This window comes from Mobula birostris, chromosome 11 (assembly GCF_030028105.1).
Source record: "Mobula birostris isolate sMobBir1 chromosome 11, sMobBir1.hap1, whole genome shotgun sequence".
Classification (NCBI taxonomy): domain Eukaryota; kingdom Metazoa; phylum Chordata; class Chondrichthyes; order Myliobatiformes; family Myliobatidae; genus Mobula; species Mobula birostris.
The window spans coordinates 11664407-11690350 of record NC_092380.1 but is presented as its reverse complement, the minus strand read 5'-3'; the positions used below and the strand labels follow the sequence as shown (position 1 = coordinate 11690350).

The window sequence follows — 25944 nt, the reverse complement described above, 5'->3', positions numbered from 1 at the left end:
CAATTTGTAGCTAGTCTCACTGGTGTAACTGGGTTTGAAACTTGGACCCTTTGGGGTCTTGGAGAGATCGATGCTTTCACCAACAGTGGCCATAACAACTTGCAACAATGAAGTGGTACAATGCCTCCATTTTTCATAAGCTTAAGGGATTCTGCTGGAAATCCAGAGTAATGCGCACAAAATGCTCATGGAACTTAGCTGGTCAGGCAGCATGTGTAGAGGGGAATAGAGTTGATATTTCAGGCCGAGCTCCTTCATCAGCACTTTTGTCTCTCAGGACCTAATGAAGGGCCTCTGCCCAAAATAGTCATTGAAAACTACAGCACAGAAACAGGCCTTTTATCCTATGAAGTCCATGCCAAACCATTTAAGCTGCCTAGTCCCATCGACCTGCACCCTCCATACGTCTCATGCCTATTCAAACTTCTCTCAAACATTGAAATTGAATTTGCATCCACCACTTGTGCTGGCGGCTAGTTCTCCCCACCCTTTGAGTGAAGAAGTTTCCCCTCATGTTCCCCTTAAACATTTCACCTTTCACCCTTAACCCATGACTTCTGGTTGTAGTCCCACCCAACCTCAGTGGAAAAAGCCTGCTTGCATTTACCCTATCTATACCCCTCATAACTTTGTATAACTCTGTCAAAAATATCAACAGTTTATTCCTCCCCATAGATGCCTCCATTTTTCACACTCGCTTTCTCAATGTTCTTTGTGTAATTCTCAACTTTAAATCAATCGCAGACCTTCATTTTAAAATTTCAAGTGATGTCCTTGGGCCTTGGAGTGGACATTTGAGTGATGTGTGCCTCTAGATAATTGAAACAATTTTTGTCAAAGAATTGAACATAAGCTAAGAGGACACTGATCTGGGTTTTGAGTATAATTCTCATTTTCCACATTCCCTCTTTTCTCTCATGCCTCAATTGCACCCCTGACTGATTCTCCTTCGGTCTTCCTACCCTGTGGATAATTTATATTCAACGAACCTACCAGCTAGCAAGACTTTGGGATGTGAGAGTAAACTGAAGTGCTTAGGAAATTTAAACTCCATATAGAGAGCAACCTCAGTCAGGATCAAACTCTAGAGGTGGCAACTTTAGCTGCCATGTCATTAGACATTCAGGCTTTACAACTTTCTGTTAGTTCAAAAGTTATTTAGTAAAATTTAAGTTTGTCATCTTTTTCTGAGACCTAAAACTTGCTTTCATTATGGTAGGGATTTTCAACACTTTCCTGATAAGAAGAAATAGCCCCAATTCTAAAAACGAACAGAGAAAGTAGATTTATTGCTCAGATGCGCCACCTTCAGTCTGGTAAGGATGTGTCGAGATCCAGCATGCTGGAGCAGATTTGAAGCCTGCTTCAAAGTTTATCCTCCAGGAGGAGATAGTTGACTGACTCAGACCTTTAAATGCAAGTTAGCTTTTATTTCCTTGATGTTTTGATGTGCTGAAGAGCAGTCCAATTGATTATTTTTCATCCAGAAACCAAACTTTAATCAAATTTTAATGCGTGGAGACACAAGACTGCAGATGCTGGAATCTGGAGCAACTCAATCTGCTGGAGGAATTCAATGCGTCCTGCAGCATTGGCGAAAGGGAAGTCCTGATGCAGGGTTTTGCCCCCAAACCTCGACAGTTTCTTCAAGACATGGGATTCTGCACATGCTGGAAATCCAGAGAAGCGCAGACACAAATTATTGCGGGCTGAGAACCTGTTCTGATGAAGGGTGTCAGCCCGAAACATCAACCACTTCACTCCATTGATGATGCCTGAGCTCCTGGGTTCCTCCAGTGTTTTTTTGTGTTGAGTTTCTTTCCTCTCACGAAAGTTGCTCAACGCACTGACTTCTTCCAGCAGGTTGTATGATGCTGTCTATGTAACATTTTGTATTCTCAAAAAGCAGCAATAGTACAAAAAAATGAAGGAAATTAAATATGTGGTCCTGATTCGGGGCTTTTACTTATGAAGATTTCCATCAGGGTGGAAGCTAACTGTAGGCAGAGTAGTTCTGTTAGGAAAATAAACAGCATTTGGAGAGGCATAATACAATTAGGAATAGTCAGCATGGCTTTGTCAAAGGCAGGTCGTTCCTTACGAGCCTGATTGAATTTTTTGAGGATGTGACTAAACACGTTGATGAAGGCAGTAGATGTAGTGTATATGGATTTCAGCAAGGCATTTGTTAAGATACTCCATGCAAGGCTTATTGAGAAAGTAAGGGATCCAAGGGGGCATTGCTCTGTGGATGCAGAACTGGCTTGCACACAGAAGACACAGTAGAGGGGTGGTATTCTGCATGGAGGTCGGTGACCAGTGGTGTGCCTCAGGGATCTGTTCTGGGAACCCTTCTCTTCGTGATTTTTATAAATGACCTGGATGAGGAAGTGGAGGGATGGGTTAGTAAATCTGCTGATGACACAAAGGTTGGGGGTGTAGTGTATAGTGTGAAGGGCTGTCAGAGGTTATAGCGGGACATCGATAGCATGCAAAACTTGGCTGAGAAGTAGCAGATGGAGTTCAACCCAGTTAAGTGTGAGGTGCAACACACATCAAAGTTGCTTGAATTTCCAGCATCTGCAGAATTCCTGTTGTTTAAGTGTGAGGTGGTTCATTTTGGTAGGTCAAATATGATGGCAGAATATAGTATTAATGGTAAGACTCTTGGTAGTGTGGAGGATCAGCAGGATCTTGGGGTCCGAGTTCATAGAACACGCAAAGCTGCAGCGCGAGTTGAGTGTGTGGTTAAGAAGGCATACGGTGTATTGGCCTTCATCAACCGTGGGATTGAGTTCAAGAACCGAGAGGTAATGTTACAGCTATATAGAAACCTGGTCAGACCCCACTTGGAGTACTATGCTCAGTTCTGGTCACCTCACTACTGGAAGGATGTGGAAACTGTAGAAAGTGTGCAGAGGAGATTTACAAGGATGTTGCCTGGATTGGGGAGCATGCTTTATGAGGATAGGCTGAGTGAACTTGACCTTTTCTCCTTGGAGAGTCCACACTACGCCGGATAATTTTGAAAAGTAAGCTTTTTCTCTTTGTTTTGACCCTCTGTCCACACTAAAACGGCGTTATCATCTCCCGAAAACAGAGATTTTCAGAAACTGTCTTCCAGATTGAATAAATCTGAAAACGCCTAATATCCATTGTAGTGTATACGGGGTAACCGGAGCTTTTTAAAACCGCTGTCATGACAACACCACAACAACAATGCTTTTTCTGCTTCTGCTTGGTACTGCGCAAGCACTGCTGTACGGCTGTTATAACGCGCAGTCAGTGTGAACGGCGTGAGAGTTAAATTGTAAAGTGAGCTTTTTTGACTATTTAAAAACGCTGCCATGATGTGCTGGAACAGATGGCCGCAGCATGGCATTTCATTGTTTTCTTGAATGCAACCCCACACATAACCTAACAATTTCAGAACAGACAGCAATGAGACTGAAGCCAGAAGAGTTAGAAATGTACTCACCAAATACTTTGACCCATAGCTTACTGAATAAGTAAGTATACTCACTTTGCCCTGTTTTCTGTCCTTGCTTGTATGAAGGTAGTTTACCTATTTATGCAAGTACTTCTCTGACAATAGATGTGTAACAGCCTAATGTAACATTGTATGGAAATACAAGATAACACTGATGCAGACATGTTTTATACAGTACATTTAACAAGGTGCTTTATTAATGCAACAGAGTTAGTCAGTTTTTTAATGTTCGTCGTCAGCCAGGTCATGAACTCCCTGTCGGTTGCCTCCATATGCTCCAGTATTTGTGTTTTTTTTCTAGTTTTAAGTCCTCCTGCACGAGAACCAAGAGCAATTCCTTTTAAATTTTTTCTACTCTGTAACTGGACAAACGCGCACCAAGTACACCGTTTCCTCTTCACTTGTTTTCTGCGTGTCCTGTGCATGCCCAGTAGGAGGAGATTCACCCAAATATCCGTCTAATGTGGACGGAGATATTTTGAAAAACGCTTAGTGTGGACGCCTGTTGTTTTTACTCGAAACCGGCATTTTCAAAATTATCCGGCGTAGTGTGGACGTAGCCATAGAATGAGAGGTGACCTGATAGAGGTGTATAAGATAATGAGAGGCATTGATTGTGTGAATAGTCAGAGGCTTTTTCCCAGGGCTGAAATGGCTAGCATGAGAGGGCACAGTTTTAAATTGCTTAGAAGTAGGTACAGAGGAGATGTCAGGGGTAAGTTTTTTTACGCAGAGAGTAGTGAGTGTGTGGAATGGGCTGCCGGCGGTGGTGGTGGAGGCAGATGTGATAGGGTCCTTTAAGAGGCTCCTTCATAGGTACAAAGAGCTTAGAAAAATAGAGGGCTATGGGTAACCTGAGGTAATTTCTAAAGTAAGTGCATGTTGGTCACAGCATTGTGGGCTGAAGGTCCTGTATTGTGCTGTAGGTTTTCTGTTTTTATATTTCTAACAAGCTTTTTATTTACAATACTTATTGCATTTAATTGGCTGACATAGAATTCCCCATGATTTCTGGTGATTTTTCCACTGGTTTTTCACACTCAGTCTTGTAAAACCAGCTGCTTGCGCCATCTCCTGTCTCTCTACAGAATCTTTTCTATTTATCAGTACTTGTGTTCACATTTTTCATCAGCCCACATTGTAACCTCTTCCAGTTCATGTTTGACCTCACCAACCTGTTTTTTTTTATTGTGTTGGGTCTTGTAACAATGGACTGTCAAAACAAAAATGCAAATACCTAAACACAAGGAAATCTGCAGATGCTGGAAATTCAAGCAACACATACAAAATGCTGGTGGAACACAGCAGGCTAGGCAGCAACTATAGGAAGAAGTATGGTCATCCTGACTTCATCAGGACTGATGAAGGGTCTCGGCCCGAAACGTCGACTGTACTTCTTCCTATAGATGCTGCCTGGCCTGCTGTGTTTCACCTGCATTTTGTGTGTGATGCAAATACCTTCTTGTCTGAATACTAAGTCGTTAACAGCGCATCTTCAAGCCCACATTGTAGTTAACACCAACTCCATTCAGCCAAATATGAGATGTTTCAATAAGGTGGAAATGAAAAATAATTGATTTCTTGGACCCAGTAAATACTGTGTGTTTACTCAGATTTGGAATTTTCAAAAAAGCTTGTCAAAATTTGCATTTAATAATTTCTATTATTTAATCAAGAACGTATTCAAGAACATAAGCAGTTCTAACAAATTACATTTTTAAAGTTTTTTTTGCACCTCATACCTTAAGGTGTCAATTTAGCACAACTGGTTCTGCTAATCTTGTACAATTTGCAAGTTTTTTTGTCGTCTTTGATCCATTCCAGTGAATGAAACCTGAAGCTTTTATGAGGTCACTACTGCAAGTGTGTGCTGATGCACAAAATAGTTTATTGCATGCCGTCACCAAGTTCTTTGAAAGTTTTGGAAATATGCCCAGTAGCTGGCCAGACATGCATCTTTTTTTTTGAATACTAAGAATCTTGGATCCATTCACAGTGTAATGTTTGTCATTCAGTAATAATGACTGTAAGCTATTGAGTGACCTGGTGACCTGGTCAAAGAGGAAATTTGATCTATGTACAAAACCATTTGTTTTCAATCATTGACAACAATCTTAATTGTATAATTTTGATAAGGTGCATATCCTAGGATATTTGGTATTTTAATTCGGTTCTTAAGTTTTCTACTGATGTACAAAATTTTCATTTAATATTAGGAATCGATAGAAATTTGCCCAGGAAAAATTGTGTGTTTAGTAGTAGCAGTAGTATATTGCGAGATGCATGAAAATAATTGATTTTGGCCTCATAACAAGCCCACAATATTTTCACAATTTAATGTTATTTCAATGCACAACAGTTTTGTTTACTACTGTTGCTGCAAAATTTATTTTTCTGGAAGTTATTGTCCCTGTTACATTGTAGTTGGCTTACTTGTATAGCATAATATAAATTGTGTTCAAATCCAACAAAAGCGCAGTCTCGTTTTGGTAGGACCATTGTCTCTGCCTGCTCCTGCCCATTGAACTCGTGTCCACATACCTCGATTCCATTCTATCCCTCTTGGTTCATTCCCTTCCCACCTACATCTGTGACTCTTCACATGCTCTCGATCTCCTCAACAACTTTCAGCTCTTTGGCCCTGACTGCCTCATTTTTATCATGGATGTTCAGTCCTTGTACACTTCTGTCACCCATCAAGAAGGCCTTAAAGCTCTCTGCTTTCTCAACAAAAGAATCAACCAGTTCGCCTCCAAAACCGCCACCCTCTATCTGGCAGAACTAGTCCTCACCCTCAACAATTCAGTTCCTCCCACTTCCCCCAGACTCAGGGATAGCCATGGGCTCCAGCTGTGCCTGCCTTTTCATGGACTATGTGGAACAGTACATGTTCCAAGCCTTCCCTGGTAATACTGCCTAACTCATTCTGCTCTACATTGACTGTATCAGCGCTGCATGCACCCATGCCGAGCTCATCAACTCCATCAACTTTGCCTCCAACTTCCACCCTGCCCTTAATTCACTTGATCCATTTCTGACATCTCCCTCCCCTTTCTCGATCTCTCTGTCTACATATTTGGAGGAAAACTGTCTACTGGCGTCTTTTATAATGCTACTGATTCCCACAGCTATCTTCACTATACCTCTTCCCACCCAGTCTCTTGTAAAAATGCTGTTCACCTTCGTCCCTGCCACATCTGATCCAAGGATGAACCTTTCCTTTCCCTGACATCAGAGATGTTCTCCTTCACAGAATGGGGTTTCCCTTCCTCCATCATTGACGCTGCCCTCACCCGTATCTCCTCCATTTCCTGGACATCCACATACACCCTTTCTTCCAGCCACCTTAACAGGTATTAGAGTTCCTCTTGTATTCACCTACCACCCCATGTGCTTCCATATCCAACATATTATTCTCCGCACTTCTGCCATCTTAAACAGGATTCTACCACCAATCCTATCGTTAATACCCCTCCCCCTGCCCCCCCCCACTTTCTGTGGGTTTTGCTCCCTCTGTGATTACCTTGTCTGTTCATCCTTCCCCACTAATCTCCTTCCTGACACACATCCTTGCAAGTGAGAGAAATGCTACACCTGCCCATTCACCACCTCCCTCACCTCCATTCAGGACCTCAAGTAGTCCTTCATGCTAAGGCAATACCTCACCTGCAAATCTGTTGGGGTCATCTATTGTATCTGGAGCTCCCAATGTGGCCCTCTGAACACTGGTGAGACACATTGCGAAATGGGGGACAGCTTTGTCGAACATTTCCTCTCCGTCTGCCAAAACCGGGATTTCCTGCTGACAGTTTTAATTCCTATCCCCATTCCTGTTCCAACATGTGGGTGCATGATGTGCACAATGAAGCAACACCTCATCCTGTCCGGGTAGCTCCCAACCTGATGGCATGAACATCAATTTCTCCTACGGGTAATTTTTCTCTTTTTTTTTTGCCCCCCCCCCCCCCCACCTTTCCTCTTCTATTCCCCACTCTGGCCTTTTACCTTTTTTCGCCAACCCCTGGTGCCCCTCCTTCCCTTTCTCCTATGGTCCACTCTTCTGTCCTATCAGATTACCTTTTCCGGCCCTTTACCTTTCCCACCCACTTGCCTGCACCTGTCACCTTCTTCTAGCAGTTGGGGTTCCAACCTGGAGTCCATGGCATAAAAAAGGTTGGGAGCTCCTGTTATCTCGCTTGTCTCCCTTACCCTCCCCTACCTTATTCTGGCATCATTCCCCCTACCTTTCCAGTCCTGATGAAGGATCTCAGCCTGAAATGTTGACTGTTTATTTATTTCCATAGATGCTGCCTGACCTGCTGAGTTCCTGCAGGATTTTGTGTGTGTTGTTCTGGATTTCCAGCATTTGCAGTATTTATTGTGCTTGGTGGTTTGTTTAGGGATTTCCAAAGCAGGTTTATCTGCTATAGTGCCAATCAGGGTACAGAACCGTGGGCTTGGTTTACTGAAGACTTCTCATGCCAATAAGATGGTGTCCTAGCTAAGTGTTTGCTGCAGAGAACATTATGGTTATACTATATCTGTGAGGACTCAAATAAAATTTGATAGATTTTGTTTGAAAGGCTAAGAGCTGTTGCTTAGAATGTTCTGGTTGTTTACGTCACAATCTGTACTGCAGAGAGGGTAGCAGTTTGAAGGTAAACTCCAGTTTGCGCCCAATTTGCAGCTAATTTGGACTGGGAATTTCCTAATGACTATCAGCGAGCCTTTTGCAGAAAAGGGTTATTTTTCCTAATGGTTTTTTTTCCATCTTTTTCCATGGGAAAGTTAGTGTCTTTAAAAAATTTGAACATATGAACCTTTTAACCCTTTCCTACTACTACACCCAACTCTTGTTTTCAATATTCCGACCTGCTCATTTAATTGTGAGAATTACTGAGTATACAGTTCTTGAAATCTATTATCTCAGCAAAAGGTACACTATCATTGTCATACTTTGCTCTTTAGCTTTAGAGCTGTTTGCTCATTAAAGCTATTATCACCAACTTGTTAGCGCTTTCACCTGAGTCAGAAGGTTTTAGATTCAAGTTCATTTGCAGATTTTGGATATAATCTAGACTGATGTGCTATTGGTATGCTGTTGAAGGCAATGTCTTTAAAAAGACATTAAACCAATGGCCATCAACCTGGCATACAAGGCCCTGGGAGCACATTTCAAAGCCCAGGGAAATCCTAGCTGATGATACTCCCTCAGTAAAGATCTGATCAGTTCTATTTAAATTGCTCTTGATGTGTACAGAAAGTCATTAAGATGATGCATTGTGTACTGGGTAAATATTTGAGAAGTCTTTGTCTTTGTGTTAACATTATTTGATTTCTGTACATTCAGCAGGCTCCAGAGGCACTGAGCTCTCTAAAAAGTATGGCGGAACGAGCAGCTGTGAGTGCAGGATTGGAAGAGCAAGTCCAGTCATTGCATTTGAATGAGAGGGGTGAGTACCTGCATACACACACTGCTGGGAAGGGATTGCAAAATTGTAATGTATTTGCAACTGTATCACATCTGAATAATGGTACCAGAAGCTTGTCTTCCAGGATAAGATTGCTTCCACAAGTTAGCTGGCCCTTTCCAGGGTCAGATTTGATGTATGGTAATCGTCCTCTTCACCCAGCCTGGTACAAAGATGAAAACTGACCAGGGTTCCATCTAGTAACCGTCCAGTTATTTATGTTGGCGTATAAATGTACTCGATGTACCTCAGCAGGGGTCAGGGAAAAGGAAACGCAATGATGTTTTGTAGCCTGTGCAAAGTGTTGACCAAGTTTTAGGGTAGAAAACCCATAAGGTAAGAACTTTCTGGACTAAAATCTCATTAGCAAGAGAAAATCGAGGGGAGCAGTATTTGCTTTGTGCCAGCCTGGCCTAACTGGTATATTCCTATTATATGCCAGAAATGTCAGGGGTAAGTTTTTAACGCAGAGAGTGGTGAGTGCGTGGAACAGGCTGCCAGCAACGGTGGTAGAGGCGGAAACGATAGGGTCTTTTAAGAGACTCCTGGACAGGTACACGGAGTTCAGAAAAATAGAGGGCTATGGGTAACCCTAGTTAATTTCTGAGGTAAGGTCATGTTCAGCACAGCTTTGAGGGCCGAAGGGCCTGTATTGTACTGTAGGTTTTCTACGTTTCATTGGCCATACCTAGATCATTCTCTTTTGGGCAGTCCTCCTGATGCTATAATCCAGTGGTCCCCAAACACCGGGCCGCAAAGCATGTGCTACCGGGCCGCGAGGAAACGATATGAGTCAGCTGCACCTTTCCTCATTCCCTGTCATGCCCACTGTTGAACTGTAACACACGCGAGGTCATCGGTGACCCAAGACGTGCAAAGGAATGGGTCCGTGACCCACTTGTGAATGTCCCCAGTGAATCATCCATGTCAGCGCGGGAAGATCATCAACTCCTCGAGCTTGCAAATGACAGTGAGCTGAAAAGTATGTTTACACAACATCTCTGCCGGCATTCTGGATCAAAGTCAAGGCTCAATAACCTGAGATAGCCACGAAAGCACTGAAAACGTTGCTTCCATTTCCAACATCGTATCGCTGTGAAGCGGAGTTTTCTGCAATGAATGCAACGAAAACTAAATTGCGGAATAGACTGGACATAAGGAACCCCCTTATGACTTATAATTGACTTTATAGCTGTGTCTGTGTGTGTTACAATCATCGTTAGGCCTTTTATGTCCCCTACCATCTCTTACAAATATTCATGCGAGGAAAATATGCGCTGTGTGTTTAATATTAAATTCATAGATAAACCCTTTTAGAAATGAAATTGAGTGTATTAGCCACTGATAAGTGACTTATAGTTGACTTATCACCTATATTCCGGTTGTGATTAACACCCCCCTCCCCCCCAACCCTGGTCGGCCAGTCCGTAAGAATATTGTCAATATTAAACCGGTCCGCGGTGCAAAAAAGTTGGGGACCCCTGCTATAATCTATATTTGAAAGAGGAAAAGTTTTTCTTAAACTCACTGAACTGTCAAGCATACAATACTGTGCACAAATCTTAGACATATATATAGCTAGGTGTCTAAGACTTTTGCACAGTACTAATTCACATCCTACAAATTTGACTTCACTTCAGGGCAAACTTGAATATAATTCACATTCAACTGAGCCTTTGTCTTGCATTTCCCTGGGCCATTTCAGATGCATGCTGATTGGAGTTGGCTAGCCTTTAAGATGAGCTCTGCCTTGTGTAGGAAATCAGTTTTAAATGTCCATTATCATTCAGTTAATAGTCTGGCAGTGTGTTATAACCTTTGTTCACTCAGCACTGATTTATATGCTTTGATAACTGAAGCTTGAGCTTTTGTACTCAAAGGCTATGTCCACACTATGCCACATAATTTTGAAAATGAAGCTTTTTCTCTTTGTTTTGACCCTCTGTCCACACTACAACGGCTTTTTCATCCCCTGGAAACGGGAGACTTTCAGAAACGGTCTCCAGAGTAAATAAATCTGAAACGCCTAATATCCGTTGCAGTGTGTGCGGGGTAACCGGAGCTTTTTAAAACCGCTGTCATGACGAGCTGCAACAGATGGTGGCAGCGCGGCATTTCATTGTTTTCTTATTATTACTTTATTATCGCTAAACAATTGATACTATAGCGTACAATCATCACAGCGATATTTGATCCTGCGCTTCGCAGAACCTAACAATTTCAGAACAGACGACAACGAGACTGAAGCCAGAAGAGTTAGAAATGTATTCACCAAATACTTTGACCCATAGCTTACTGAATAAATAAGTATACTCACGTTGCCCTGTTTTCTGTCCTTGCTTATATGAAGGTAAGGACAGAAAACACCCTCTGCCACCTCCCGTTTAAATTCCATGTGGAATATTTTGGAGGATCAAGAACCAAGGTGGTTTATCTAATTATGCAAGTACTTCTCTGACAATAGATGTGTAACAGCCTAATGTAACATTGTATGAAAATACAAGATAACACTGATGCTTTATACATTTAACAAGGTGCTTTATTAATGCAACAGAGTTAGTCAGTTTTTCGATGTTCATCGTCAGCGGGTCATACTACCCCTGAACTCCCTATCAGTTGCCTCCATACGCTCCAGTATTTGTTTTTTTTTAGTTTTAAGTTCTCCTGCGTGAGAGCCAAGAGCAATTCCTTTTAAGTTTTTCTACTCAGTAACTGGACAAACGCACACCAAGTATACCGTTTCCTCTTCGCTTGTTTTCTGTGTGTCCTGTGCATGCCCAGTAGGAGGAGATTTACCCAAATATCTGTCTAATGTGGACGGAGATATTTTGAAAAACGCTTAGTGTGAACGCCTGTCGTTTTTACTCGAAACCGGCGTTTTCAAAACTATCCAGCGTAGTGTGGACGTAGCCAAAGATCATTTTGAGTAGATCTGACCATCCATGGTCAGCAGGGCTGGTTCCGGCTATCCCTGCATTCATTGTAATCACCCCGAAGAGGTGGATGAAGGTATATCGCTGGTTCTATTTAATGTGTGTTAAAATTTGTATTTATCTTTCCCCTAGTTCTCCTCAGCACCCCATCATCACAGAGCAATTCAATGACATCTAACGTTCCACAGACAACGGAGGTTCATCTCCAACCTATGCTGGGTGTGTGCCCACTCAGCCCAGTGCATCTTTCCAAGGACCAAGAATATCAACTGCACATGGTGGAATCAGCGTGGCTACACATGCCGCACCCGTCAGACTCTGAGAGGATACGGTCAGTAGCCACTCGTAGATAATAAAACCAGGGAGAAAGCTTGAAAGATTAACACATAGATATAGGAGTATGTTGAGACACTCCTAAGACTACTGTCACTTCGTCTATACAATCAGTCTATGTATATAAGCTAATGATATGTATATAAGGCCACACTCAACAGTTACTTGTAGATTGTGTTTTGTAGGATTGCTTTTATATGCAAATTTATTGTGCTTTGGGTATGGGGTGGAGACATGTCTCTACCAAAGGTGGTGTAAGGCACTCCTTTCCTCCACTAGCCTGCAAGTCACCCTTGAGCAAGGTGTAGCACCTGCTTAACCCCCCGATCAGGGTTACATGAAACCATCGAAGCAGGTGGTGGATGTCGTATGAACAGCTGGTGCATATCTCAAATCCTGGTTATGCGGCCACTGATGCCAGGCAGACAGTCTCTGAAGAGTGTTGATAATGGCAGGGGTCACCCGTCTTGTAAAGACATTGCCCAGAAGAAGATAATGGCAAATCACTTCTGTGGAATAGTTTGCCGAGAACAATTTCCTGTTGCTGCTTGTAAGGAGTTTGTACGTTCTCCATGTGGCAGTGTGGGTGCTCTTGATTTCTTCCCATAATCTGAAGAGGTACTGGTTGGTAGGTTAGTTGGTCATCGTAAATTGTCCTGTGATTAGGCTAGGATTAAATCGGGGGTTGCTGGGTGGTGTGGCTTTCTGGGCCGGAAGGGCCTATTCTGCGCTGTTATCTCTAAAATATATAAGTATTAATCATGGTCGTGGATAGAAAAGAATAAACAGATGGAAGACCATGATTGCCCACATCATATGACATGGTACGTGATGATGATTGTTTGCTTGTTTTTTTTAATGCTGTGTCAGATCCAATCATTTTGTTCTGTTTTACATTGACACTCTCCTGTAGAATGTCAATAACGAACCTTGAGTGGAAACAATGAATGGTGCTTCAGACTTGCTAGATCTTGCATGTAGATCCCAGTAGATCAGTTCATTTACCAGCAATGGTTTTATCAAGTAAAGTAGCTGGAACTACCCAGCCGATCAAGCGGTATCTGGAGAGTGGATTAACATTTTTCATCTCAACCATATTAATGAAATCAGATTCCCTTAATTGTTAATGGCTTCCAGTGAAGCTAGGTTACATATTCCTGGTATCACTGTATGAAGGTAAAGCTGTAGAACAACTTTAGGTAACTGGAAATCCTGCTACATATGTTTGGTTTAAATTGGAAATGTATTCTGTTTAAGTAAATCCATAGTCCACCAGCTGGGAATACTGTTTTGGTAGATGTTCTGATGTTCCTGGTGGGTGGACCTAAAAGTACTAATCCAACAAGTCAAATATGGTCCAAGGACTATGGTATTATGGCAGAAAATCGCTTGGTTTCTTGAATTGAAATGTTATGAGATTTTATTTTCTTAGGCCAACAAGGCTGACAGTATTTTGAGCATGTTGTCATGGTTTGCGATATGGGGCAGGTGATATGTATTTAACTGTGGTTAAGTGTTAGTTATATGCAGGTGCATAAAGGTGGTATCTGCCTGCTGTGGGATTTCAGCTGTTAAGTTTGGAGATGCTGATTGTCGTTCATTTTTGCCTTCCTATGTTCTGTATTTGATCACTGATCAGCTGCAGACCTAATGTAGAAAGTGACCGATGAGGGGCTTCTAAGGCAGGTTACTGGATGGTTTGTCCTTGTGTTGCTATGGGCACATTAACAAAGGACTGAGCTGGGTACAGGGAGGCGTATGTGCCTCCCCGTTTAATCTAGTAATGTACACCTTGGCCTTGATCCCAGTGTTTTGATAGTGTTATTAAACTTAGAATGTTTAAGGTATTGTCCTAATCTGTATGTTTTAATATTTTCACAATTTAGCATTGGTAAATCCATTCCTGGGTGTTTCATTGTTTCTGAAGAAAATGTTTTTTTTATTTTTCCCTACAGACACTACCTCCCTCGTAATCCATGTCCTACACCGCCTTATCACCATCAGGTACCCCCTGTCCATTCGGACACACTGGAATTCTATCAACGGTTGTCCACTGAAACACTCTTCTTTATTTTCTACTACTTAGAGGTGAGTATTCACAAGTTTATAAAGAGTTACACCACACAGAAACAAGTCTCTTGGCTAATCTCATTCATACCAATTAAGATCTAAACTAATCCCATCCTTGGGCTCATAGGATCCACCAAGGGTAGTGGGCATTGCAAGAATTTTGCTCTATATTTGTATTCTTGCATTGGACCATTAAATTCGTTTGAGTGGGGCTCCAAATTGAAGTGCAGTTGTTTGATTTTAAGGTGTGAAGCATGTTGTGGTTCACCTAGCCTTTCACAGGAAGGATGATTGATTGGAATGAAATCCTGTAACCTATGCACTTCCAAATAAGTCACTTTCTTTGAGGGGAGAGCAGTAAACTGGTTAGTAAGAGAATGGTTCTATCTCCACAACATCATTCCTGGCTTGGAAAGTGTGCGTCCCACAGCTGTGTCTGTGAGTAGCATTCCAGACGTCCATGCTCTGCCAGGTAGAATGCATCTGAATGAGTTGCCTTGTCTCTTGTTCCCTATATTGAACTCTGGGTACTGCAACTTGGGAAAAGGCGTCACAAACATCTGGTATGCTACATGCTATAATGTTCTGTACATGCCCTTGGGCACAGCTCATGGCTTCAAGTTCAAGATTAGTGCAGAGGTTTCTGCTGGAATGTGAAAGTTTCACAAGCAGTGGGGAACTTTTTAAGCATGGAAGCTATCCCTTTGGGCCATTGCATTTGCAATAAAGGGCTCTGATCACATTTTTCCTCTTCATCAATAGCCTGGAAGTATATTGCAGGCTATGTGTTGGGAATATACCATACCATGTCACTTAGGCCAGCTGGTTTGGGGAATAATTTGTAGTGTGTGACAGCTCTGCACTGGCTGTACTGAGAATAGTTCCATGGTCTGTGACTGACCACTTTTAATGCTGAGTGTAATGTGCTATATTCCTGCATTTAGGAAACACAAATTCTCAGATGTACAGTACATGGAAACTTTCCATTCTTGCAACAGATAGAGTTCCCCTCAATGGGTGGTGATATCAGAAATGGCCTTTTCATATATTTTCATATTTCATATGCAGTGAGACATTTCCCATATTCTGAGGTTTGTGTGATTATTGGACTGTATATTGGTTTCCTTTAGTTTTATGAGTTTTCTTTCTTGTGGTCGGTTGGCAGATGGGTGATCTGTTAATTTTTGTGTGGGGGGAATTTTGGGGCTTTGGTGCTACTGACACTTTTCTGTGAGTGAGAGGGTCGGGATTCTTATGTGTAGAAGTTCATTTTGGTGGCTGTTTTTTTTTTGCTGCAAGCAAGGGGGTGGAGGGATTTTGAAGTCTGCAAGTTTTGTTCTTTATCATGACAACACTCACAACACGCTGGAGGAACTCAGCAGGTCGGGCAGCATCCGTGGAAATGACCAGTCAGCGTTTGGAACTGATAAAGAAACGTTGACTGATCGTTTCCACGGATGCTGCCCGACCTGCTGAGTTCCTCCAGTGTTGTGAGTGTTGCTTTGACCCCAGCATGTGCAGATTATTTTGTGTTTGTTTCTCTGCTTTTTCATGCCAGTTGAGGGGGAGTTGATGTCCTTTCTTTCATCAACTCCCATGGTCTTCCTGTATTTAATGGCTATCTGGAGAAGACAAATATCAAGAGTTGTATTGTACATGCATACTTCGACAATAAAATGAACCTTTTGAAGGATTGAGATTTATACAGTTTTTACTACCTTTTTGCATCAATTCATTTTTTATGTATACAGTACTTAATATAATTTTATTACTACACATTTCAGTGTACTGTTACTGCAAAGCAACAAGTTTCACGACATATACCGATAATATTAAACCTGATTCTGGTTTATACTGAGGCAGTTGTGCAGTCTGAAACTTCTACAGAGCCACTGGACCGTAGGGAGTTGGAGGAAAGGGGGAATATCCAAGCTTCAGCTTCTCTGTTTAAGAAGTATAACTGAGCTATTATCTCCTGAATGGAAGGGGGGGGGCGGGGGGAGTCTTGTTGAGTTAAGCCCTCATACCTTGACAAGGAAGTACACAATTCAGGAGGATTCAGCATCTTTGGAGAAAATAGTTAAAGAAAAGATGGGGGGGTGAGAATAACAGATTCTAAGCTTATTAGTTACCTGAGATCATCTTCGCTTAGTTTATAAGGAAATCCAGCTGGTTTCCAAAGGTACAACACATTTGACAAAGTAGGATGAAGCTGAATACTTTAGCCAGCGTAGTAAATCGATAACAGATTAACCACACAAAATGCAGGAGGAACTTGGCATCTATGAAAATGAATAAACAGTGGATATTTCAGGCCGAGACCCTTCATGGGTAACAGATTTCTGGAAGGGATGGGAGGAAGGTTATTTTGAGTGAGTTTCATTGCTGGAAAGGACAGTAGACAGATTGCATAATAAAGTGAATGAGATGCTTGAATTGCTTGAGGGTGTAGAAATAAATGGAGAATGCAGTCTGAGCTGACACAACAAGTGGGTCAAATAACTGCTTTTGCTCTGTGATTCTGTGAACTATTCTTGCTCTGCTTTCTTACAATTATCTTTCTCCCTTTAAACAGGGGACCAAGTCCCAGTATTTGGCTGCTAAAGCTTTGAAGAAACAGTCCTGGAGGTTCCACACCAAGTACATGATGTGGTTCCAGAGACACGAAGAGCCAAAAACAATCACAGACGAATACGAACAGGTACGGACGGATCTGGTCAGCATTCTCAGTCTACTGATGAATTAATTGCTCATCCTTTGTAGGTTGGGATGCCCGGAATCAATCCCGGGCAATCAATCAAGTACAATAGAATTCCAATCTGCCAATTTCATGACTTCTAGTGCCAGACTAATGGATGTAATTCATATTACGCAACACACTTTCAATTCACTTATTTTCAAAGATGTTACGCAATGCCATGTTAACATCAGTGGGAGTGTGGGGAGTGGGGTCCGGCTGAGCTGGATGCCAGGAGTCAAGTCAACAAGTTATGAGTACTCTGTCACTTGTGACCATTGACAAATGTAAGGGAAACTGGTTGGCTTTGCCGCAGTTTGTATTTTTGTCCATAATTAAAGTTCAGAAAGGTGAAATCATTAGAGCAAATAAGGTTGGGATGATTTAATGGGTGGTTAAAATGGGGAGCTTTGGATACAGTAGATAGGAATTGTTTCCACTGCCAGGAAAGTTGCAAAGAGCAGACTCTTCGAAACAACTGAGGATCTGCATTTCCCAGGGAGTGCCCTCTACTCATTACTACCATCAAGGAGGTGGTATAGGAACCTGACATTTTAGGAACAGTGTCCTCAGCATCCAGGGCGCCTTCAGAAGGCGATGCTGCAAAAAAGTCAAGTCAAGTCAAATTTATTTACAAAGCACATTTTAAAAACAACCTATGTTGACCAAAGTGATGACCAGGTGGCATCTATCATTAAGTTCCCATCCAGTACTTTTCTTGGAGGAGGTGATACAGGGCCCTGAAGACACACACCCAACATTTCAGGAACAGCTTCTTCCCCTCTGCCATCACAGTTCTGAATGGGCAATGGACATCACCTCAGCTTTTTACCTTTGCTTTTTGTACTAAGTATTTAAATTATATGTATATTTTGTAATTTAGTTTTCTATTGTCTATTATAATGTACTGCTCCCACAAAACAACAGGCATCACGACATATGCCGGTGGTATTAAACCTGATTCTGATTCTAAAAAGAGAATTGAATTGCTGCGGGAATATCCTGTTTGAAAGGATCATGAAAGTAAAATTTTAACTTTTAGAAGTGAATTGGGTAAATACTCAGGAGGAAAAGATGTCCAGATAGTAAGTAGAGAAGTAGTGTAGTTGCTAGCTGTAAGAATAGGCAGAGGGATGATTGGAGCTCTGGCTGAGGGGTTAAGGTTGTGCCAACTGCAATTAGTCCACAATAGCCAAACAGCGGGTTTTGTACTTTCTGGGTTAAGTACTCTCATAGCCTTTGAGATACAGTTGGAATGTGCTATGTCCAAAATTGCTTTTTATCAAGTTCCCCTGTCAATGTCATCTCCACCTTTTTATCTGCAAAGTTTCCTGATACTGTAAACTATTTGAGGCTCATATTTGGTATTAATCCGATCCTCCTCCCACCTTTATATATCCTGTTCCCACTGCACATAGTTGTTTTAACCATTTGGGCTGGAGCATACATCATCAGCACCTCATCTCTCACCATATTATCTGTCTTTAGCAATATACACTCAGTAGTCACTTTAGTAGGCTCAGGAGTGGAACCTGGTGTGGGCTTCAGATTCTTGGATCATTGGGATCTCTTCTGGGGGAAGTATGACCTGTTCAAAATGGACAGGTTACACCTGAATCCGAAGGGGACCATTATCCTGGCGGGAAGGTTTAATAGAGCTGTTAGGGAGGGTTTAAACTAATTTGGCAGGGGGATGGGAACAGGAATGATAGAGCGGAGGAAGGGGAAAACAAAAATAAATCTAAGATAGTGAGCAGTAAAGATGTCAAGAAAGGCAGGTGATGGGGCAAATTTGTAGCCATTGGGATGAGTTGCAGTGCAATAAAGTTGTAGTGAAATCAAAGCGAAAAGTACCAAATACTGGTCTAAAGGTGTTACACTTAAATGCATGCAGCATGAGGAATAAGGTGGATGATCTTGTCGTACAGCTACAGATTGGCAGGTATGATACTGCAGCTATCACTGAGATGTGGCTAAAGGATGCATGTCTCTGGGAGCTGAACGTCCAAGGGTACACAGTATATCGGAAGGATAGGAAGGTAGGCAGAGGAAATGGTGAGGATAAAGGGGAAGCCTTTTAGGACTGAGATTAAGAAAAACTTCTTCACACAGAGAGTGGTGAATCTGTGGAATTCTCTGCCACAGGAAACAGTTGAGGCCAGTTCATTGGCTATATTTAAGAGGGAGTTAGATATGGCCCTTGTGGCTAGGGGGATCGGGGGTATGGAGGGAAGGCTGGTGCAGGGTTTTGAGTTGGATGATCAGCCATGATCATACTGAATGGCGGTGCAGGCTCAAAGGGCCAAATGGCCTACTCCTGCACCTATTTTCTATGTCTCTATGTTTATTGGTAAGAAATGATATCAAATCATTAGAAAGAGGTGACATAGGATTGGAAGGTGTAGAATCTTCATGGGTTGAGCTAAGAAAGGACCCCCCTGATGGCAGTTGTGTACAGGCCTCCAAACAGCTGCAGTGATGTGGACTACAAATTACAACAGGAAATAGAAAAGACTTGTCAGAAGGGCAGTGTTATGATAATTGTGGTGGATTTTAACATGCAAGTGGATTGGGAAAATCAGATTGGCACTGGATCTCGAGAGAATTTGTAGAATGTCTGCAAAGGAGAAGGCATACAAGGAAGCAAAAATTAGTGGGAAGACAGAGGATTGGGAAGTTTTTAAAAGCTTACAAAAGGAAACTAAGAAGGTCATTAAGAGGGAAAAGATTATGAAAGGAAGCTAGCAAATAATATCAGAGGATAGGTACTAAAAGCTTTTTCAAGTATATAAAGAGTAAAAGACAGGTGAGAGTAGGTATAGGACCGATAGAAAATGATGCTGGAGAAATTGTAATGCGAGGTGAGGAGATGGCAGAGGAACTGAACAAGTATTTTGCATCAGTCTTCACTGAGGAAGACATCAGTATACCGGACGCTCAAGGGTGGCAGGGAAGAGAAGTGTGCGCAGTCACAATTACGACAGAGAAAGTACTCAGGAAGCTGAATAGTCTAAAGGTAGATAAATCTCCTGGACCAGATGGAATGCACCTTTGTGTTCTGAAGGCAATAGCTGTGGAGATTACGGAGGCATTAGCGATGATCTTTCAAAAGTCGATAGATTTTGGCATGGTTCTGGAGGACTGGAAGATTGCAAATGTCACTCTGCTATTTAAGAAGGGGGCAAGGAAGCAAAAAGGAAATTATAGACCTGTTAGCTTGACATCGGTGGTTGAGAAGTTGTTGGAGTCGATTGTCAAGGATGAGGTTACAGAGTACCTGGAGGCATATGACAAGATAGGCAGAACTCAGCATGGATTCCTTAAAGGAAAATCCTGCCTGAGAAACCTATTACAATCTTTTGAGGAAATTACCAGTAGGCTAGACAAGGGAGATGCAGTGGATATTGTATATTTGGATTTTCAGAAGGCCTTTGACAAGGTGCCACACACGAGGCTACTTAACAAGATAAGAGCCCATGGAATTACGGGAAAGTTACATACATGGATAGAGTGTTGGCTGATTGGTGGGAAACAGAGTGGGAATAAAGAGATCCTATTCTGGTTGGCTGCTGGTTACCAGTGGTGTTCCACAGGGGTCCGTGTTGGGGCCACTTCTTTTTACATTGTACACCAACGATTTGGATTATGGAATAGATGGCTTTGTGGCTAAGTTTGCTGTTGATACGAAAATAGGTGGAGGGGCCGGTAGAGGAAACAGTGTCTGCAGAGAGACTTGGATAGATTGGGAGAATGGGCAAAGAAGTGGTAAATGAAGTACAATGTTGGAAAGTGTATTGTTATGCACTTTGGCAGAAGAAATAAACGGGCAGACTATTTAAATGGGGAAAGAATTCAAATTTCTGAGATGCAACAGGACTTGGGAGTCCTCGTGCAGGATACCCTTAAGGTCAACCTTCAGGTTGAGTCAGTGGTGAAGAAGGCGAATGCAATGTTGGCATTCATTTCTAGAGGAATAGAGTCAGGGATGTGATGTTGAGGCTCTAAGGTGCTGGTGAGACCTCACTTGAAGTACTGTGGGCAGTTTTGCTCTCCTTATTTAAGAAAGGATGTGCTGACGGAAAGGGTACAGAGAAGATTCACTCGAATGATTCCAGGAATGAGAGGGTTAACTTGAGGAATGTTTGTCTGCTCTTGGACTCTATTCCTTGGAGTTTAGAAGAATGAGGGGGGACCTCATAGAAACATTTCGAATGTTGAAAGGCATGGACAGAGTGGATGTGGCAAAGTTGTTTCCCATGGTGGGGGAGTCTAGTATGAGAGGGCATGACTTAAGGATTGAAGGGTGCCCATTCAGAACAGAGATGCGAGAAATTTTTTTTAGCTAGAGGGTTGTGAATCTATGGAATTTGTTGCTGTGGGCGGCAGTGGAGGCCAAGTCATTGGGTGTATTTAAGGCAGAGATTGTGTATCTGAGTAGCCAGGGCATCAAAGGTTATGGTGAGAAGGCGGGGCAGTGGGACTAAATGGGAGAATGGATCAGCTCATGTTAAAATGGCGGAGCACACTCGATGGGCCGAATGGCTGACTTCCGCTCCTTTGTCTTATGATCTTCAAGGTTCAGCGTGTTGTCAGTGATGCTCTTCCGCACACCACAGTTGTAACGTGTAGTTTGAGTTCTGTCAACTTCCTGTCAGCTTGAACCAGTCTGGCCATTCTCATCTGACCTCTCATTAACACAGCATTTTTGCCAGCAGAACTGCTGCTCATTGAATGCTTTTGTTTTACACACCGTTCTCTATAAACTCTAGGCACTGTTGTGCATGAAAATCTCAGGAGATCAGCTGTTTCTGGCACCAACAATCATTCTACAGTTAAAGTCACTTAGATCACGTTTCTTCCCCATTCTGATATTTGGTCTGAGCAACAAGTGAACCTCTTGACCACGTCTACAGGCTTTTATGCATCGAGTTGCTGCCACATGATGTGATATTTGCATGAACAAGCAGGTATCCCTAATAAAGTGGCCACTGACTGTAGGGAAGAGTTTCACACTCTGAAGATAACAGTGGAAAGAGGAGATGCAAGTAGATTTGAGTGGCGTCTAGAGTGTAATGTATGAGGTGCAGTCCGTTGCTTTTGTGTGTGAATTGAATCTGATATACTTAATGCATCAGGTAGTACTGGGCTGCATTGTATTATCTAAAGGCCAACCTGGTATTATTGACAGCATGGCTGGAATTATGCTTGTGGGTGGGATAATCAGCACTCTTAGATGGAAAATGAATTAAGTGTTAACTGTGGAACTTCCAGTTGCAAATTAGGGAAATAATTTTAGGAACTGATTTGAAAATGGTTTATATCTGACATGCCTTTTCTTCCAACCCACAGGGAACATACATTTACTTTGACTACGAGAAATGGGGCCAGAGAAAGAAGGAAGGCTTCACATTCGAATACAGATACTTGGAGGACAGGGACCTGCAGTAACCAGGAAGTATACACCCAGTGCCAGGGTGGGGAAGTGCTCCCCACACCACTGACTGAACCTCAGTAATCCAGTATCAGGCTTGCAGTCTGAACACAACTGTTCTTGGAAGAGAGCTTCGTTTAGAGACCTTGTACAATTTTGAGGAAAAAAAGAAGAAATCAAAAAAATGTTGTACATCATGTATTTTGTTCTAACCTGTGCATAAGATATTGTATTGGAAAATACTTTGTCAGGAATCTGTACAGTTCTGCGTTTAAAAAGCAGCTAGTGCTTGTATGAAAAAATAAAACATTTTTCATGTATACCTGATGTTTACTTTGTGCTATTCTTGGAGTTTCCTTGTTTACCACTAAGTAATATTCTGATTATCCAGCACCCTTGGGACTTTGGACTACCAGATTTTCTGAACTATTGAATGTAATTCATTAATACCCAAATCCTTATTTCACTCCTTGTCCCCTTCATATTAGAAGCATAACTTTACATTGAACCCAGTGAATTTAAATGGAGCAGGAAATATACAAGTATATTTGGGGCCATAGCATATTTGTATCCAAGACCCTGACACTTGGTGTTCCAAGGACCCACAATCTGGGCTCCTGGTTCCTGCCACAACCCCCACTTGCACTTGGACCCTTGGTTCACAGTCTGATTTAATGTGTGAGGAAGATGCTGGTCCATCAGGTTTTCCGAATAGTTGGATTTTAGTTGATTGGCATTTAGTAGTACGTCATTTCAGTGTGATCAAGTGCAATTGGGTGAAAGGGTTTCTTACTACGTAATTTCTCATGTAATGTTTTCTGTGCATTATCCTTCATTCTCATCTCGAGTGTTCATTCATGTTACAAGATGCTGGAATGAAATTCAACTGAGCAGCAGATGCCCCCCCCCCCCCCCAACCATCTCTGAGCTTGTGCTTAACAAACCATCAAGCATCTGAGTTGGGGGTAAAAATGTGAAATCCTTTTAAACATTGTGGGAAGAAGGGAGCAAACTGCTGGCATCAGACATTGTAGCTTGTGGCCATAGGAAGATTCACAGAGGGAAGCAGGCAGATGGGCTCACCACCATATAATGCAGAACGGTTCAGCACAGAAGCAGGTCTCTCAGCCCACAATGCCAGATGAAGCTGAGTTTCCTCTTCTGTACTTCATTCATAAGATACAGGAGCAGAACTAGGCTGTTTGACACATTGTCTGCTCTGCCATTTCATCATGACTGATCCATTTCCCTCTTAGCCCCAATTAACTTCCCAACACATCTGCCACTTCTTTGCCCCCTTCTCCTTTCTAAGTCCTTCTGTAGCCTATCTGCTTTGTCAAAACTACCAGTCCCTCCACCTATCTTTGTATCGCCCACAAAGCCATCAATTCTGTCATCCAAACCTTTGACATGTAACATAAGGTCCCAATGGAACACCACTAGTCACTAGCAGACAATCAGAAAAGGCTTCCTTTATTTCCTCTCTTTGTCTCCTGCCAATCAGCCAATGCTCTATCCACGCTAGTATCTTTCCTGTAAATAGCCTCACGTGTGGCACCTTGTCAAGGGCCTTCTGAAAATCCGAGTACACAACATCCACCAATTCTCCTTTCTCCATCCTGCTTGTTATTTTCTTAAGAAGTCCAACAACATCCCTGCTTATTCATCTGCCTCTCTAAAAGTCTCATGCAAGCTTGGACACTATCTTGGCATAATTATCACACCATTTCTTTGTCATTACTGAGACAAAACTCTGGAATATGCCACCTAATAATAAACTGAGAGTACCTTTCTAACAGGTAGTGAGGGTGCACGATGTCTCACCACTACTTTGCCCATTAGCCACACACACAAGTGGTTCTCCATGTAACCTTGTGTCTACGTAAAATTGCACACACAGGGGTGGAGCAAGTTGGCAAACAGGGCAACATCAATGGAGGGAAATGGGCAGTTGATATATTCTCCCAGATATCCATTGATGCTGCCTTGCCTGCTGAGTTCCTTATTTCCTTTGTGTATTTCTCCGAATTTACCGATCCTCCAGACTGTTTGTGAAGATTGAGAAGAGTACAGTAAGTCTCCAACATCAGAAAATTCTCTCACCTCTTCAATCTATCAAAGCCCCTCATAATGTGAAACCTGCATAAATCTCACTTGACTTTTTCCAGTTCAAAGCACATCCCATGCTTGGTCTCTGGGATCAGTGCGTGGATGAAAATAGAATGGAGGGCAAAATAGGAGGGAAGGGTTAGATTGATATCGGAATAGGTTAAAGGAGCTGCTTAAGGAAGTAGCCCAAGAAATAGTGGATGCATTAGTGATAATTTTTCAAAACTCTTTAGATTCTGGACTAGTTTCTGAGGATTGGAGGGTGGCTAATGTAACCCCACTTTTTAAAAAAGGAGGGAGAGAGAAACTGGGGAATTATAGACCGGTTAGCCTAACGTCGGTGGTGGGGAAAATGCTAGAGTCAGTTATCAAAGATGTGATAACAGCACATTTGGAAAGCGGTGAAATCATCGGACAAAGTCAGCATAGATTTGTGAAAGGAAAATCATGTCTGACGAATCTCATAGAATATTTTGAGGATGTAACTAGTAGAGCGGATAGGGGAGAACCAGTGGATGTGGTATATTTGGATTTTCAAAAGGCTTTTGAGAAGGTCCCACACGAGAGATTAGTGTGCAAACTTAAAGCACACGGTATTGGGGGTAAGGTATTGATGTGGATAGAGAATTGGTTGGCAGACAGGAAGCAAAGAGTGGGAATAAATGGGACCTTTTCAGAATGGCAGGCAGTGACTAGTGGGGTACTGCAAGGCTCAGTGCTGGGACCCCAGTTGTTTACAATATATATTAATGACTTGGATGAGGGAATTAAATGCAGCATTTCCAAGTTTGCGGATGACACGAAGCTGGGCGGCAGTGTTAGCTGTGAGGAGGATTCTAAGAGGATGCAGGGTGACTTGGATAGGTTAGGTGAGTGGACAAATTCATGGCAGATGCAATTTAATGTGGATAAATGTGAAGTTATCCACTTTGGTGGCAAAAACAGGAAAACAGATTATTATCTGAATGGTGGCCGATTAGGAAAAGGGGAGGTGCAACGAGACCTGGGTGTCATTATACACCAGTCATTGAAAGTGGGCATGCAGGTACAGCAGGCGGTGAAAAAGGCGAATGGTATGCTGGCATTTATAGCAAGAGGATTCGAGTACAGGAGCAGGGAGATACTACTGCAGTTGTACAAGGCCTTGGTGAGACCACACCTGGAGTATTGTGTGCAGTTTTGGTCCCCTAATCTGAGGAAAGACATCCTTGCCATAGAGGGGGTACAAAGAAGTTTCACCAGATTGATTCCTGGGATGGCAGGACTTTCATATGATGAAAGACTGGATGAACTTGGCTTATACTGGTTGGAATTTAGAAGATTGAGGGGGGATCTGATTGAAACATATAAAATCCTAAAGGGATTGGACA

The 25944-nt window shown here is 42.3% G+C and overlaps 1 protein-coding gene across 4 annotated transcripts in view; it reads left to right on the top strand.

Annotated features, from left to right (window-relative positions):
* The window catches only part of LOC140204813 (CCR4-NOT transcription complex subunit 3-like), a 144440-nt gene extending 121653 nt beyond the window's left edge, over positions 1-22787 (top strand). For all 4 annotated transcript variants that reach the window (XM_072271627.1, XM_072271631.1, XM_072271630.1 and 1 more), the window contains 5 exons: positions 8841-8943; positions 12027-12225; positions 14183-14315; positions 16873-16998; positions 22384-22787. In XM_072271627.1, the coding sequence (XP_072127728.1) occupies positions 8841-8943; positions 12027-12225; positions 14183-14315; positions 16873-16998; positions 22384-22482 (660 nt within the window). In that variant the 3' untranslated portion in view covers positions 22483-22787. The remainder of the gene's footprint in view (positions 1-8840; positions 8944-12026; positions 12226-14182; positions 14316-16872; positions 16999-22383) is intronic.
* Positions 22788-25944: the final 3157 nt, after the last annotated feature.